Below are 15,769 nucleotides of genomic sequence, written 5' to 3' on the forward strand. Positions count from 1 at the left end.
GAGTTGATAGAAGGGTTAAGCTACTGGTACCGGATTTGATGAGTTGAGTAACGGTTTCTGCTGGAAGACTGGGCCTATGCAGGCTTTTGAAGTGGGTTCCCTGTGGTGTTAACTGGTTCCCTAACCCACCCTCCTTGCCTTCAGTGCAGCCCAGGCTACAGTGGACAGAACTGCTCGAAGAAACACGACGCTTGTCAGTCCCAACCCTGCCACAACCATGGGACCTGCACCCCCCAGCCTGGAGGCTTCCACTGTGCCTGCCCTCCGGGCTTTGTGGGGCTGCGTTGTGAGGGGGACGTGGATGAGTGCCTGGACCAACCCTGCAACCCCACAGGCACAGCTGCCTGCCATTCTCTGGCCAATGCCTTTTTCTGCCAGTGTCTGCCTGGGCACACAGGTGAGGCCCACGATGGGACAGAGAGATGTTTGAGGCCCAGCTGAGTCAACCATGAAAACCTAGACAACTCCCTTTTCAAAGAGGTGGTGTTTGGGGCTGGAGCCATAGCACAGTGGGTGGGGCGTTTGCCTTGCACGTGGCCGACCTGGATTCAATTTCCAGCATCCCATGTGGTCCCTTGAGCACCGCCAGGAGTAATTCCTGAGTGCATGAGCCAGGAGTAACCCCTGTGCACCTCCGGGTGTGACCCAAAAAGCAAAAATAAATTAATTTAAAAAAAGAAGAGAGGCGGTGTCTTGTCCAAGAGTATGGCCCCAGGGTCCCTTTGCCTGCACTGCTGGGTACTGCTGGTATTCCTGGAGATAAGCTAGGAAGAGGCAAGTGACTGAAGTGTGTGATGTCTATTCCCACCCTGCCACAGGCCAGCGGTGTGAAGTGGAGGTCGATCCCTGCCAGAGTCAGCCCTGCTCTCATGGAGGGTCCTGTGAAAGCACTGCAGGACCAGGCTCAGGTTTCACCTGCCACTGCCCCCAGGTGAGTAACGGAAAAGATGCTCCTCCAGTACCCTCAACCTGGCACCCCCACACTGGTGCTCCCACCCTGCTGTCCCCATAACTGGTTCCCCCATCCTGGTGCAAGGTGAGATCTTAGATGTGAGTCTGGAGGAGTCCTAGAGTGGTAATTATTGAAGAAAGCCACCAGATTTACAAGGCTCTAGGAGGGGTAAGGCCCCTAGAACCACTGAATCTGGGCTCAATCTAAACCTCACTTTGAGAATCTGAATGTTAAAGATTTCTTCCAGGGGTCTGGATAGTACAGAGGGTAGGGCATTTGCCTAGCATGCAGCCGACCTGGGTTCAATTCCCAGCATCCCATACAGTCCCCCAAACACTGCCAGGAGTAATTTCTGAGTGCAGAGCCAAGAGTAACCCTCGCGCATTGCTGGGTGTGACCCCCCCCAAAAAAAAAGATTTCTTCCAGAAGACTAACAACCATAGCAAACTAGCTTTATTAAAATATATCCTACACTGCAAGAGAAAAATGGTCATAGCATGAATCGAAGTTTTAGAAATATGGACGAAGTCTAAGGGGCCATTGTGTAGTTGGATGATTGTGTGTGTGTGTGTATGTGTGTGTTGCACTACCCACACAGATTCTGGCTTTGGCTCATGATATACTAACACTTATTCTTACAAGATAGCGCCCATGAACCTGACCCAAGAATTACAATATTAACAATGACTGATATGTTCTTCCAGAGGAGGAGAGAGCATAATCCTATCTCTAAGGATTAAGATAATATATTAGTCCTGTTAATATCACTCCAATAACTGTTAAGCCTTCCAGGAATTGCATCATAAAACTGCGATTTATTCAGGTTGTTGCACACAGATAAGCATGATTCATCCCTTTTCACCTTACCATGTGAAATTACTGTGGGACATGGTTTCAGCAGCTGCACAAGATAACCTTCCAGGTCCTTCCAGATAGAATCTATCTAGTCCCTCTAAGTTCACTGAACCTGGGTATTAATTAGCTCAACGGGGAGTGGGAATAATAATGAAAAGCCCTAACGTCTCTCCTCCTCTCTCCAGGGTTTCGAAGGCCCCACCTGCAGCCACAGAGCCCCCTCCTGTGGCTCCCACCACTGCCACCACGGTGGCCTCTGCCTGCCCTCACCCAAGCCAGGCCTCCCACCCAGCTGTGCTTGTCTTAATGGTTATGGGGGTCCTGACTGCCTGACCCCACCCGCTCCTCAAGGCTGTGGCCCTCCCTCTCCTTGTCTACACAACGGCAGCTGTTCAGAGATCCCTGGGCTGGGGGGCCCAGGTTTCCGATGCTCCTGTCCCCCCAGCTCTCCTGGACCCCGATGTCAAGGGCCAGAAGCGAATGGCTGTGAGGGCAGACGGGGCGATGGGGCCTGTGATAGCGGCTGCAGTGGCCCAGGAGGGAACTGGGACGAGGGGGACTGCTCCCTGGGGGTCCCAGACCCCTGGAAGGACTGTCCCACCAGGTCTCAGTGCTGGCTGCTCTTCCGGGATGGCCAGTGCCATCCGCAGTGTGACTCTGAAGAGTGTCTATTCGACGGCTATGACTGCGAGACTCCTGCAGCCTGCACGTGAGTCTGAACCCCTGAGGGCCAGGAGGGCTGAGGGGAGGACAGTGGGAGGAGGAGGGATCATGAGGGCAGTAGGAAGGACGTAGAAGCCACTAAATGACAATGTGATTACAGCCTCAAGCTTCAGGGCGTTTGCTTGGCTAAGCAGAGCAAGACTAGACTCCAATCCAGGTGCTAGACTCCAATCCAGGAAGCGGTCAGCACTAAATGGAGGAACCAAGAAAGGGGGGCTCTGGCCTCAAGACTCTGGTCCTGGACTATTTTGCAGCAATGTAGCACAGTGGGTAGGGCGTTTGCCTTGCACGCAGCTGACCCGGGTTCGATTACTCCATCCCCCTCGGAGAGCCCGGCAAGCTACAGAGAGTATCCCCCCTGCATGGCAGAGCCTGGCAAGCTACCCATGACATATTCCATATGCCAAAAACAGTAACAATAAGTCTCACAATGGAGACGGCACTGGTGCCCACTGGAGCGAATCGATGAGAAACATGAACAACAGTGACAACAGTGCTACAGTATTCTCTGAGGGAAAGGACCCTGATTTGCCTTCAGGGAGTCAGGAGACAGGAACAGGGACTAGAGGTAGTACAGTGGGGAGGGGACTTGCCTTCTATGCAGCTGATCCCCCTTTGATCCCAGCAGTCTCCCAAGCACTACCAGGCCTGACCCCTGAGCAGAGATCCAGGAGTAAGCCCTGAGCACCAGTGTTGCCCCACAACCCAAAGAAAGAAAAAAGCAGGAGACAGAGCCATAGTACAGTGGGTAGGACACTTGCCTTGCACGTGGTCAACCCAGGTTTGATCCCCTGCTCCTCACATGGTCCCCTGGTCCCCACCAGGAGTAATCCCTGAGCACCACTGGGTATGCCCCCCACCCCAAAAAAAGAAAAAACTAAGCAAAGTACAGGCTTAGAAGGTATTTCGGGGGTCAGGGGCTCATGCCTCACATATGAAAGGACCTCCCACACTACATGGTCCCCTAAGCACTACCAGGTGTAGTCCTAGAGGCGTTCAAGCACTGGTGGTGTTGGTGGTCCCCCAGCACTGGGAAGGAAGGGGCCCCTGTGGTCCCCAGCAACACTGTGTCCAAGCAGGGCTGCACTGCCAACCAGAGCATTTCCAGGCTAGAGAATGTCAAGAATTAGACCCCAGCCTCCTAAGCACTGTTTGCAAGGCCTCAAGATAAAAATAAAGGTATTAGTAGATATTAGGGTGTCTGGGTCGCCTCCATCCAGAGCCTATGTGAGTTCATTGCTCTCAAACTTTTCCACTCTCAACCCTTTTCACCAAGAAAGGTGTTTTTTTTTTTTTCCGGTCACTCCCGGCAATGCATAGTGGTTACTCCTGGCTCATGCACTCAGGAATCACTCCTGGCGGTGCTTGAGGGACCATATGGGATGCTGCGAATCGAACCCAGGTCAGCCGCGTGCAAGGCAAATGCCCAACCTGCTGTGCTATCACTCCAGCCCCTCACCAAGAAAGTTTTACAAAACAGTGGTATATTGAAACATTAGGAATACAAGTCAAACACTTACTGATAATAATCAAATTTATTTTAATTTTATTTGGGGGTCACACCAAGCAGGGGGCAGGGCTTACTCCTGGCCCCGTGCTCAGGAATCATTCCTGGCAGGCTCAAGGGACCATACAAGATGCCGGGGATTGGACCCAGATTAGTATGTGCAAGCCAAGAGCCCTATCCACAGTACTGACTCTCAAGTTTTTCCAGGACCGGAGAGACTCATGGGGCTGGAGCACATGCCTTGCATGCAGGAGACCCAAGTCTGGTCCCTGGTACCACATGGTTCCCTGAGCAGTGCTAGGAGCTACCCCTGAGCACAGAGCCAGGAGTAATCCTGAGCACTGCTGGTTCCCAATTTTTTTCGACTTTTTGTGAGCCCTGGGTCATGTGCCACAGTTTAAGAAGCCAGGGACTATGGAGAGCAGTTTTCAGCTGCTAGAGTTTAGATGTGAAAGGTTGAGAACCAGAGTCTGGAAACTGGCACAGCCAAATCCTCTCAGGCAGAGTAGGGGTGAGGTCTTGATGGGGATTCTGAGTGTCCCTCTCCTCACTCCACAGCCCCGCCTATGATCAGTACTGCCGCGACCATTTCCACAATGGGCACTGCGAGAAGGGCTGCAACACCCCGGAATGTGGCTGGGATGGGGGTGACTGCAGGCCCAGAGACAGCGAAGCTGAGTGGGGGCCCTCCCTGGTCTTGCTGGTGGTGCTGAGCCCCCAGGCCCTGGACCAGCAGCTGCTTGCCCTGGCCCGTGTGCTATCCCTGACTCTGAGGGTGGGGCTCTGGGTCAGGAAGGACAGCGATGGCGGGAACATGGTGTACCCCTATCCCGGGGCCCAGGCTGAAGAAGAGCTACAGGGATCCATGGACCCGTCCTATCAGAAGAGAGCAGCGCCTCAGACACAACCTGTGGGCAAGGAGGCCGACGCTCTCAGCACAGGGTAAGGATTCTGGGTCAAGAGCAGGGCAGACGCCAGCTCTGCAACCAGCAGGGGGAACGGGGCTCTGAAGCAACACACGGCTTTCTGGGGTGCTTTCCCACAGGTTTGTGGTGGTGATGGGTGTTGATATGTCCCACTGCGGCCCAGAACGCCCCGCCTCCCACTGTCCCTGGGACCCCGGGCTCCTGCTCCGCTTCCTGGCAGCGATGGCTGCAGTGGGGGCTCTGGAGCCCCTACTGCCAGGACCTCTGCTGGCCGCCCACGCGCGTGCAGGCACTGGTAAGTGACCCTCTCATTTCTCCTGACTTTGTTCCCAGGTTTGCTGTCAAGTCAGTAACCGTCCATGGAGGTCAAATGCAATAGGATCTCTGGAGCCCAGTCTCCTCTGAGAGGACAAAGCCTCCTAACTGCAGTCTTTAACCGGGTCCCCTCTTGGCCTATCCGCTCTGTAGTTTCCTTATTTCCCTGAGCAGTTTGTTCTGATCTCTAAGGCTTCGCACAGTCTTTGAGTTTCTGGTCTGTCCTCTACTAGGCTGAGAGTGTGCAATTACTTCTGTACTGAATAGTTCATAGTACGTGGACTAACCGTTATATAAGTCGCTGTTTACTCTTAAGGGCTGGAGCGATAGCACAGCGGGTAGGGCGTTCGCCTTACACGCGGCCAACATGGCCGACCCGAGTTCGATTCCTCCGCCCCTCTCAGAGAGCCCGGCAAGCTACCGAGAGTATTCGATATGCCAGACACAGTAACAACAAAGTCTCCAATGGAGACGTTACTGGGCCCGCTCGAGCAAATCGACGATCAACGGGAGGGCCTTTACCTTTACCTTTACTCTTAAGCCAGGCCTTGTTTAATAAGCACTTTCAAGTACCAATTCACTTAATCCTCCCAACAATCTCAAGAAGTATGCTCCGGGCTGGAGCAATAGCACAGCAGGTAGGGCGTTTGCCTTGCACGCGGCCGACCCGGGTTCAATTCCCAGCATCCCTATATGGTCCCCTGAGCACGGCCAGGGGTAATTCCTGAGTGCAGAGCCAGGAGTAATCCCTGTGCATTGCCAGGTGTGACCCAAAAAGAAAAAAAAAAAGTATGCTCTAATAAAACTCCGATTTGGGGGCTGGAGAGAGGGTAGTAAAGGCACTTGCTTGCATGCAGTTGACCCAGGTTCGATCACTGGAACCTCATGTTCCCCAAAGCACTGCTGAGAGGCAACTCCTGAGACAGAAGCAATCCCCAAGTCAGGAGCAGGCCCTGAGCACCGCTTGGCTCCAAAACCAAAACCAAATTTCCAGTTTAGGATTGTGGTGATAGCGTCAAGGGCTGGAGCGCATGTTTTACATGCAGGAGCTCTGGGTTAGATCCCCAGGTGCACACCCCACCCCCACCCCAAATCTATCATTTTAGAGATAGGAAACAAAGGCAGTGATAGGCTCCTGCGTTTGTCCAGCTCCTGGTACAGTCCAGCCTCACCAGGAATGTTCTTTTTGTAACTCTCTCACCAGCACCCCCCCACAACCAGCTCCCCTGGCCTGTGCTCTGCTCGCCAGTGGCGGGATTGCTTCTTCTGGTCCTCGGGGCCCTTCTTGTCCTCCAGCTCATTCGGAGGCGTCGCAGAGAGCATGGGGCCCTCTGGCTGCCCCCTGGGTTCACTCGAAGGTCTCAGTCTCGGCCGACTCCCCACCGACGTAGGCCCCCCCTGGGAGAGGACAGCATTGGCCTCAAGTAAGAGGGAAATGGTGGTGGGGGTGGGGGGGGTGTGGGCAGGATCTTTCCTGTGAAGCTATTTATGATCAGAAGCAGTATGATGGGCCAGAGTGATAGTATAGTGGGTAGGGCGTTTGCCTTGAACGCAGCTGACCTGGGTTCAATCCCCAGCATCCCATATGGATGTGGGATATGGGATGTCGGTGCCCGACAAGAGTAATTTCTGAGCATCTCCAGGTGTGACCAAAAAAAAAAAAAGCAGCAGTATGAGACATTACTGCAGAAAATAAACACAGAAGGGGCCAGAGCACTTGCCTTGTATATGACAGACCCAGGTTCGATCCCCAGCATCCCATATGGTCCCTCGTGCCCTGTCAGGAGTGATGCCTGAGCACAGAGCCAGGAGTAACCCCTGAGCACCTCTGAGTGTAGCCCAAAGATCAAAAAATGAACACCGGACAGGGACGAGAGGATGGCTGTTGGGAATCCTGTGGACTCTGAAAGTCATAAGTCCATGTATTCTCTATCGCCAACCCCCTTCTCTCCAAGGACACTGAAATCAGAGGCAGAAGTTGATGAGGATGGAGTCGTGATCTGCTCAGGTCTTGAGGAAGGAGCGCTGTGCCAGGTAAAAGCACCAGAGCACAGTAGGGCTGGAGGGAGATAAACTGTCTTCTTCATGACCCTTATTCTGATCCCCAAGGCTGAAGACATGGCCTCACCCTCCAAGTGCCAACTCTGGCCTCTGAGTGGTGACCTCTGGGAGCTCCCCCAGGAAGCCATATTGACTCCTCCCCAGGAATCAGAGATGGAGGTCACTGACGTGGACTCCTGTGGACCTGGTATGTGAGTCAACCCGGACCGAGGAAATGAAATCGCCTTTTGACCATTTACCAAGCAGAGCATCCTTTGATATCCAAACTGAAGCAACTAATGTTAAAGTTAGTGCTTCAGAATAGTGACTCTCAAAATGTGGTTATCCCTTGACAGAAGTTCAATCAAAAGAAAACTTGCTAGGAAGGCAAATTCTGGGCCAAGGACATAGCTCAGAGAGCTGGAGTACACACTTTGGAGGTTCATTGCCCAGCACCACATGATCTCCTCAACACCTCCAGGAATGACCTCCTCCGCGCCTCCCCCCCAAAAAATATTCTCAGTTCTGCTTTAGAGCTACAGATTCAGAATTCAAGATATTGAGAAATCAGTGTTTTCACAACTCCTTCAGGTAAATCTGATCTAGACTGAACCTTAGAAGGCCCGTTGCAAAAAAAAAAAAAAAAAAAAAAAAAAAAAAAAAAAGGCCGGCTGCCTTCCATCCTTCCATGTAGCAACCAGGGTTCAATCCCCAGGACCCATGTGGTCACCTGAGCCCTGCAAGGAGTGTCCCGTACCCTGCCCCCCAAAAAGAAAAATAAAACAGATTGAAGCTTGAGAACCAATTATCCTGAAATGTTTGAGAATTAGGTTGCTGGCTCCTTTTACAGGAAATTGAAGCCCAAAGCAAAATAGAAGTCACTCACCTAAATTCACAGAAAATCAAGGGTCAGAGTGGGTCTTCCCAACACCTCAGGTTATGATTCTCCCTCATGCTGTCCGTGTGCCCCCTCAAAAAATGTCCTATTACTTATTACTTGCCTCCTCTTCTGTCACTCCCAGGTAGGGTAACACCCCTGATGTCAGCAGTTTGCTGTGAGAAAGTGGAGTCCCGGACCGTCCAGGGGGCTTGGCTGGGGGGCCCTGAGCCCTGGGAACCCCTGCTAGGCGGAGAAGTCTGTCCTCAGGCTCACACCACAGGTACTGGGGAGACACCCCTGCATCTGGCTGCCAGATTCTCTCGGCCAACAGCTGCCCGACGCCTCCTCGAGGCTGGAGCCAATCCCAACCAGCCCGATCAGGCTGGGCGCACGCCCCTTCACACAGCCGTGGCTGCGGATGCTCAGGAGGTCTGCCAGGTCAGTGCACAGTGGGGTCTAACAGAACTCAGTGGGCAAACCTGCACCGCATGGCAAAACCATTCCCGAGTTTGATACAGAGAAGGTCTGAGAAAATGAGGGGGGAACAGCTGGGTTGGGAAAAGTATGAGGTAGGAGCGGAATGATAATAGCGTTAGAGCGTTTGCCTTGCACATGGGTTTACACAAGTTAAATCAATGACATCCTATATGGTCCTCAGAGCCCACCAGGAGTGATCCCTGAGCAGAGCCAGAAGTAAACCTCTGAGCACCTCTCAGTGTGGCCCCCAAATAAAAACCAGTGTGAGGAGAGCTAGAGAAATAGTATAGCAGGTAGAGTGCTTGCCTTGCGTGTGGTTGACCTGGGTTTGGTCCCCAACAACACATATGGACCCAAGCCCCACCATAAGAGATCCTTGAGTGCAGAGACAGTAGTAAGCCCTAAGCACCCCCACCAAAAAACAAAATAAGAAAAGTATGAGGCAAGGTTGGAGAAAGTATAATGGGTAAGGCATAAGGCACAGGCTTTGCATGGGGCCTACAGGTTCAGTCCTAAGCACCATATGTGATTTCCCCAAACACAACCAGGAGTGGTCCCTGAGGACTGAGACAAGAATAAACTGGGTATGTCCCAGGCACACAAAAAAATGAGTGGCCAGAGATGTGGCTCAAGTGGTAGAGCACGTTTCAAAAAAAACCCCTGGATTCCATTGTATAAATAAAAATATATAAATAAAACTATGACTGGGGAGAGGGCTGGAGCAACAGCACAGCAGTAGGGCGTTTGCCTTGCGCGCAGTTGATATGACCAACCCGAGTTCAATTTCTCCGCCCCTCTCGGAGAGCCGGGCAAGCTACCGAAAGTATCTCACCTGCACGGCAAAGCCTGGCAAGCTCCCCGTGACGTATTCGATATGCCAAACACAGTAACAAGAAGTCTCACAATGCAGACATTACTGGGCCTGCTCGAGCAAATCGATGAACAACAGGACAGTGCAGAGCTATGACAGTGCAAAGCCACGGAGAAAGCTCAAAGGAGTAGACTGCATGCCCCACCCCAACCATAAGTGAACACCTGTCAAAAATAGCACTGTGAAGACAAGCATTACCAGAAATAGACCCACAATCCTGAGCAGTTGGGTAGCCCCCCCCAAAAAAAATACAAAGATGGGATGTGACTCAACGGTAGAGCACTTGCCTTGCATATTTGAGGCTCTGGGTTTGACCCGGGGTGGGAGAGGGGGAATAGGTTGGATTCCCAGAACACATTGGTCCATGGAACACTGCTGGGGACCCAAGAACACTGTGCCAGGTGTGGCCTGCACATAAAAAAAAGAAAAAAAAATTGACCTAACTGGAGTCACTTTGGACCCCCAGATCCTACTCCGAAACAGACAGACTTCAGTGGATGCCAGGACAGAAGATGGGACCACAGCCCTGATGCTGGCCGCTCGCCTGGCAGTGGAGGACCTAGTTGAAGAGCTGATTGCGGCCCAAGCAGATGTCGGGGCCAGAGATAAATGGGGTACGGATCTGTCGAGTCTGATGGGGCTTAAGATAAAACTCAAGAGGAAGGAGCAGCAGAGGAACCAGGTGGAGGCTAAGGCACTCCCTCCCATCACACACACAAACACACACTCACACACACCCGGACACCCAGCCTAAAGGGAACTAGGCCGGGGAAGGAGAGCATGAGCCAGCGAGAGGTCTCGGGATGGAAGGTGTTCTCCCGGTCCCACCGACCCCAGAACAATGCCCCATTGTCCCGCCCGCGTGTCGGTGACGTCACCAAGGGCAATGCTTCCTGCTGCCAGTCGGTCACCCCGGTAACGCTTCCGTCTCCGAGGGACCCGGCGGTTCCCAGCAGCCCTCCCCCCCAGACCAGAATCCTTGGGAAACCGGAACCCTTGGCGTCTGGCGCCCCCAGCCTCGGGCTAACAACCTCCCTGTTCCCCCACCCCCCACCCCCACCCAGGAAAAACCGCGCTGCATTGGGCCGCCGCCGTGAACAACGCCCGGGCCGCCCGCTCCCTCCTGCAGGCCGGAGCTGATAAGGACGCACAGGACGGCAGGGTTAGCTCGGGTCGCGGGCTCCCCTCCCCCTCCCCCTCCGAAATAAGGAAACAGCCGCGGAACGCACGGAAGCCGGGCTCGGCCCACCCGGGGCGGGCGGGGTCGCGGAGGGCCGTTCCTCCCCTGACCTCACCCCGTGGCTATTTCCTCCCCCCCAGGAGCAGACGCCCCTCTTCCTGGCAGCCCGCGAAGGAGCGGTGGAGGTGGCCCAGCTGCTGCTGGGCCTGGGGGCGGCGCGAGGGCTGCGGGACCACACGGGACTGGCGCCCAGAGACGTCGCCCGCCAGCGCCACCACTGGGACCTGCTGACGCTGCTGGAAGGGGCGGCGCCCCCGGAGGCGCGGCCGAGAGGCGCGCGGGGCCGCGGGGCGGGGCAGTGCCCGCGCGCGCGCTCGGCGTCGGGGGCCGCGGCCCTGCCCAGGGGCGGGGCCCCGCCGCGCAGCCGGACGCTGTCAGCCGGGGCCGGCCCGCAGCACCGGAACTTCTCGAAGGGAGGAAGAGGAGGAGGAGGAGGAGGCGGCGGGGGAGGCCCGCCCCCGCGCGGCCGGAGATTCTCAGCAGGCATGCGCGAGCCCCGGCCCAACCCGGCGATGGTACGGGGAAGCTCCGGGGTTGCGCCCGGGAGCTGCGGGGTGGGCTCAGCTGCCGACTGGCCTTGCGATTGGGTGACCTTGGGGGGAGTCTTCAGCCCCTCCTCCAGCACGCCGGTCCCGCCCCCTTGCCTGACTCCGTCCCCGGAACCTGGATCGCCTCAACTTACTTGGGGTCTCCCAGCCCACCAAGTGGTACACTTCAGTAAGGGGAGCGGTGGTGAAAACTAGGTTACCTGGCGCGGAGGGGGTCTGAAAAATCAATGCCCGTTAGATGACGGGCAGTCTGGAAGCACTCCAGATTTTCAGATCCTCGAGCCCCCAAAATGAGCCATAAATGTACTGCTCTCTCAAAGGAGTGAATGCCCACCAGTACCATCACCGGCTTCCATGTGGAGCAGCTGCAGCCCTGGAAATGGGATTCGGGTGATGGGATGAAGAGGACCCAGCCTCTCCCAGGGATTATGGGGCTGCAAGAGGATGGAGTGAGGGATATAATGCTGAACTGGGACCAAGAACGCTATATAGGATATGTTTATTCCTGTAGAATAACAGGACCGTCTGTCTCATAGCTCCCCCGCTGTCCAGCTGATAACTATTTATTGAGCACCTGCTATGTGCTAGGACTATGTAGGTGCTACAGGCCGACTAGCTTATGACTCCTTGCGTTCTCCCCACCCCCAAACCAACTACTGCAAGGATGAAGCATTCTTTCAACCACTCCTGTCTCTATTTAAGAATCTAAATATTTCACCTGTTAATAAAACTCATTTGAAGTGTTCCTTTTTTAAAGGGGTTGGGAAGTAGAATTTGGAAAAAATATGAAAGTGCATAGTGCTTTTAGAATTTTGTGAGATTTAGATTTGCACGCTGGAGCCCTGAATTTGGTCCCTGAACAGCATGGTCCCTAGTACCACTAGGAGCAACCCCATAGTATCCAGAAGAGAGTTTTCCAAAACCAAACCGAAAGAATTTTAAATATAGTTTAAGACCAAGATGAAGTAGATTTGGCAGTTCCATGTTACGGTATTGTCTGAAGACAAAACCAGTAGCTCAGGGAGGAACTACACATACTAGGCCATGCATATCCTTTGTTCTCCCAAGGGTATTTAGTTATGGCCACTTAGGAGACTCCTAGCACTTTACATTAAATGAGAAAGGATGGAGAAGACATCTCAAACTATTCACCTTTCTGTTTATACTTTTTTCAAGGTGATAACATTGGAACAAGACATTTTGAAAACTAATAACTACCACTTATTCAACTATATATACCATGAACTTTATCATATCTCACTCCACATCAACTGTATAAAGCAGACACTATTAAAGCTCTGTTGAGGTGCAGGGAGATAGCTCAGGGGCCAAGGGTACATGCCTTACATGCACAAGGACCTAAGTAAATTTGATCTGCAGCATTGCATGACACCCCTACAACACAGCTAAAGTCCTGAGTCCCCAAGCATCACTGGAGGCGCCAACACCACTGAGCAAAACGGAGTCACTAGTCCCAGCATTAAACTGTCCAACCTTGTTGGCTGAGTGTCACTGGGAGTGGGCCACAGGCCTGCTGAGCACTGCTCTGGAAGTCACCCCCACAAAAAAAAGAAAAAACACTTTCAGAAAACAATGCAGAGATTTTATTTGCCAAAATTTCAAGTAGAAAAAACATTTCTTCATATTCCATGCTCCAAGTCACGTTATAAATAAACCTAAAATGACAGGTTGCCATTTATCAGTCTTGAGGGGAAGAGGGTGGTTTGGACCACACACAGAGCTCAGGGGTCACTGTGGGCCTAAGGAACCATATGTGGTACTAGGGGTTGAATCAGGGTTAGCCGCATGCAATCAAGTGCCTTAACCCTTGTACTATCTCCCTGCCCCACCCGTTGGTCTTAATAAGTCTACCTTCATCTCACCCTAGTGCCAGTGAGACTGACCAGCACTCATTAAAGACCAAATCAGGGAGATAGTCCTCCCTTTCCCGACACTATATCCCTCATTCATGACCAGATGGGCGCTCTCTGCTTATTCTTCTTGGACTTGGTGCAGATCTTACCTCCCTGATGGAAGGTGCCTACTTGGAGAGCAGGGATAACCATTTAAATAATACGGATTGCTTACTAATCAGAACTAGAATATACTAATATATTTGAGGACCTGCCATTTCTGAATTTTATGCTTCCCACTGGAGCCAGTCCCAATAAGTGAGAGGCAAGCTGGGAGGCTGATGTGAGCCAAAACCTACATCAGGGTGGCTTTAGGGAGGAAAGGAACCTGGACTGTGGAGGGGGGGGGTGCAGGAGGGGGGTGCTGTTGGAGGAGTGAAACCACTTCCTGTATAGCTAGTTCCTGTGTTGACAGCTGAAGGGGAGGAGGGGACTGGAAGGAACACAGCCCAGGCTGGGGGGCTACTGAATCTCTGGAGATGAGGCCTTTAGTCCTTTCCCACCAGGAATCCCACACTACAGCAGCTGGAGGAGCTTTTCCCAGTCTCTGTGCTCCACAGGGGTCCAGAGAGGTCCAGCAAGCAAGCGGTTTGGGTGGGAAAGAGAACTGGAGGAAGTTGACAGGGATGGGCGGGGCCCATGGGGGGCTGACCAGGAACTGAGTTTCCTGTTCTGTACCCAGGCATCCAGCCCCTGGTTCACCCCCACCCCTTTCCAGCCCCCACTCCCCTCAGGAACCCAGGGATCCGGTCCTCCTCCCAAATCCCAGCTCCCCTGCCCCCTCCAGGTTCTCCCCTCCATGGGATGGAGGCTGAGAGACCCCAGGAAGAAGATGGTGAGCAGGTGAGCTGGGCAGGGGATGTGGGTGGCTGGCGGTAGGGAGGAAGGAGGTGAGAGGACCTGTGGGGGGACACCGAGTGACCATGGCCTGGGAAGGGTTTTGAGCAGGAAGAGGGACACAGAAAGAGGAAATAGGTTGCTGGTCTAGCCCCCTGCCCACTCCACCCGGCTTGGCTAGAACGCTTGTCTGTTCACTTCAGGGGCCCCATCAGGATGAGCATGGCTGGCCCCCTGTGAGCCCCACCACTCGGCCTTGGCGATCTGCTCCTCCATCCCCTCCTCGAGGAACCCGCCAAACAGGTACTACACACACACACCGGGATCTCCCTGATACTGGTCCCCACATCTTCATCCCTTGACTCCTCTCCTAGGTCCCAATCAATCCATCATGGACCCTCTCCCCAACTTTGAACTCTACATCCTCTCCCCTCCTTAGCTGTGCCCTTCCCTATTCTTCATCCAGTTCCCCACCATCACCTCCTCTGTGCCCCTGCTGACTCCTCGGTCTCTGAGTGCCCCTCTCTGCTCCCCAGTCCTGGCGCCCCGCTCGGCCTCCCTGCTCTCCCTGCAGACTGAGCAACTCCTGGACCTGGTGGCAGAGGCCCAGTCCCGCCGCCTAGAGGAGCAGAGGGCCACCTTCCATGCTCCCCCAAGCCCCCCGAACCTAGTGCGAGCCCCACCCCGGCCTCTTGAGGACAGAGAACAGCTCTACAGCACCATCCTCAGTCACCAGGTGAGATTTCCTGCTTCCACCCAAGCCGTGATCACTGCCACCACGAGATTCAGGCTTCAAGACCCCTCTTCTTTATGGGGTCCTACCTCCTCCCCAGGCTGCGTGCCCTCTCACCCTAGCCCTAGAGTCCCACCCCATCATAGATGTCCTGCATGCTCTCACACCAGCCCTGGCTCCCTCAGGGACTGCCCTCGACCCTCACCAAGCCCCATGGTCCCTCCTCTCCAGTGCCAGCGGATGGAAGCCCAGCGCTCAGAACCACCCCTGCCCCCAGGGGGCCAGGAGCTCCTGGAGTTGCTGCTGAGAGTTCAGGGTGGGGGCCGGATGGAGGAGCAAAGATCCCAGCCCCCGGCACACACCTGCTGAGATTTGAGACCTCTCCACAAATCTGGGCCTCGAAGCTGGACAGCCTGTCCCAACCCCTGCCTGGCAGGGGTGCCAGATGCTGGAAGACCCAACAGAATCCAGTCATCACCCTCACCCACTTTCCCCGGGGACTGGGAGGGGGTGAGAGGCCTCAGTCCCTAGGAAGTGTCAAGGTAGGATAGGATAGGATAGGATAGGATAGGATAGGCCCTAGGAAGTGTCAAGGTAGGATAGACTCTTTGCCGAGTCCCTGGGAGCCTGCCCCAGAGGATGACCTCGGCTGTCCAGACCCTCCACCCCTTCTCTGACAGCCGTGGGGACTCTGGGTCGTGGGTCCTGGTGGGGCCACCCCAAGTCAGGCTGAGGGTCTGCGGGTTCAGTCCTCAGCCTCCCACTGCGGATCTCAGGTGTGGCCTGACGGGTGAGCCCATTCCACACTCCTTCCCGGTAAGGACCTGGGGAAGGACCTACAGCAGAGCATGAGCCGCTGTGCTACCTCCGGGGATTGAGGGGCCCCGGGGGTTGTGAATGGACCTTAGCCCTGCCCATCCGCCTTCCCCGCGGCAGCTGTGTGTCTGTCCTC

At 54.3% G+C, this 15,769-nt stretch overlaps 2 protein-coding genes across 2 annotated transcripts in view; both read left to right on the forward strand.

Moving 5' to 3' along the window:
• NOTCH4 (notch receptor 4) overlaps nt 1-12,079 on the forward strand; it is a 28,956-nt gene extending 16,877 nt beyond the window's left edge. Inside the window, exons 19-30 of the mRNA XM_056127852.1 lie at nt 145-397; nt 819-931; nt 1,993-2,516; nt 4,596-4,979; nt 5,083-5,258; nt 6,483-6,702; nt 7,234-7,312; nt 7,388-7,526; nt 8,341-8,636; nt 10,013-10,160; nt 10,611-10,708; nt 10,867-12,079. Coding sequence (XP_055983827.1) covers nt 145-397; nt 819-931; nt 1,993-2,516; nt 4,596-4,979; nt 5,083-5,258; nt 6,483-6,702; nt 7,234-7,312; nt 7,388-7,526; nt 8,341-8,636; nt 10,013-10,160; nt 10,611-10,708; nt 10,867-11,529 — 3,093 coding nt within the window. The 3' untranslated portion in view covers nt 11,530-12,079. The remainder of the gene's footprint in view (nt 1-144; nt 398-818; nt 932-1,992; nt 2,517-4,595; nt 4,980-5,082; nt 5,259-6,482; nt 6,703-7,233; nt 7,313-7,387; nt 7,527-8,340; nt 8,637-10,012; nt 10,161-10,610; nt 10,709-10,866) is intronic.
• Nucleotides 12,080-13,609: 1,530 nt separating this feature from the next.
• On the forward strand, nt 13,610-15,760 carry GPSM3 (G protein signaling modulator 3). The gene is made up of 4 exons (XM_056127750.1): nt 13,610-14,090; nt 14,288-14,387; nt 14,621-14,820; nt 15,049-15,760. Exons 1-4 carry the CDS (start codon nt 14,052-14,054, stop codon nt 15,184-15,186), a joined length of 477 nt encoding a protein of 158 aa, XP_055983725.1. The 5' UTR covers nt 13,610-14,051; the 3' UTR covers nt 15,187-15,760.
• The last annotated feature ends 9 nt before the right edge of the window (nt 15,761-15,769 follow it).

The sequence above is a fragment of the Sorex fumeus genome, unplaced genomic scaffold, assembly GCF_029834395.1.
Source record: "Sorex fumeus unplaced genomic scaffold, SorFum_2.1 ptg000063l, whole genome shotgun sequence".
NCBI classification, from domain to species: domain Eukaryota; kingdom Metazoa; phylum Chordata; class Mammalia; order Eulipotyphla; family Soricidae; genus Sorex; species Sorex fumeus.

Excerpts from the sequence above, each read along its gene's own strand:
- GPSM3 (XM_056127750.1), top strand. The coding sequence starts at position 14,052 with ATGGAGGCTGAGAGACCCCAGGAAGAAGATGGTGAGCAG. Across the intron at positions 14,091-14,287 it reads AGGAAGAAGATGGTGAGCAG|GGGCCCCATCAGGATGAGCA; the intron begins GTGAGCTGGGCA and ends TGTTCACTTCAG. Across the intron at positions 14,388-14,620 it reads TCGAGGAACCCGCCAAACAG|TCCTGGCGCCCCGCTCGGCC; the intron begins GTACTACACACA and ends TCTGCTCCCCAG.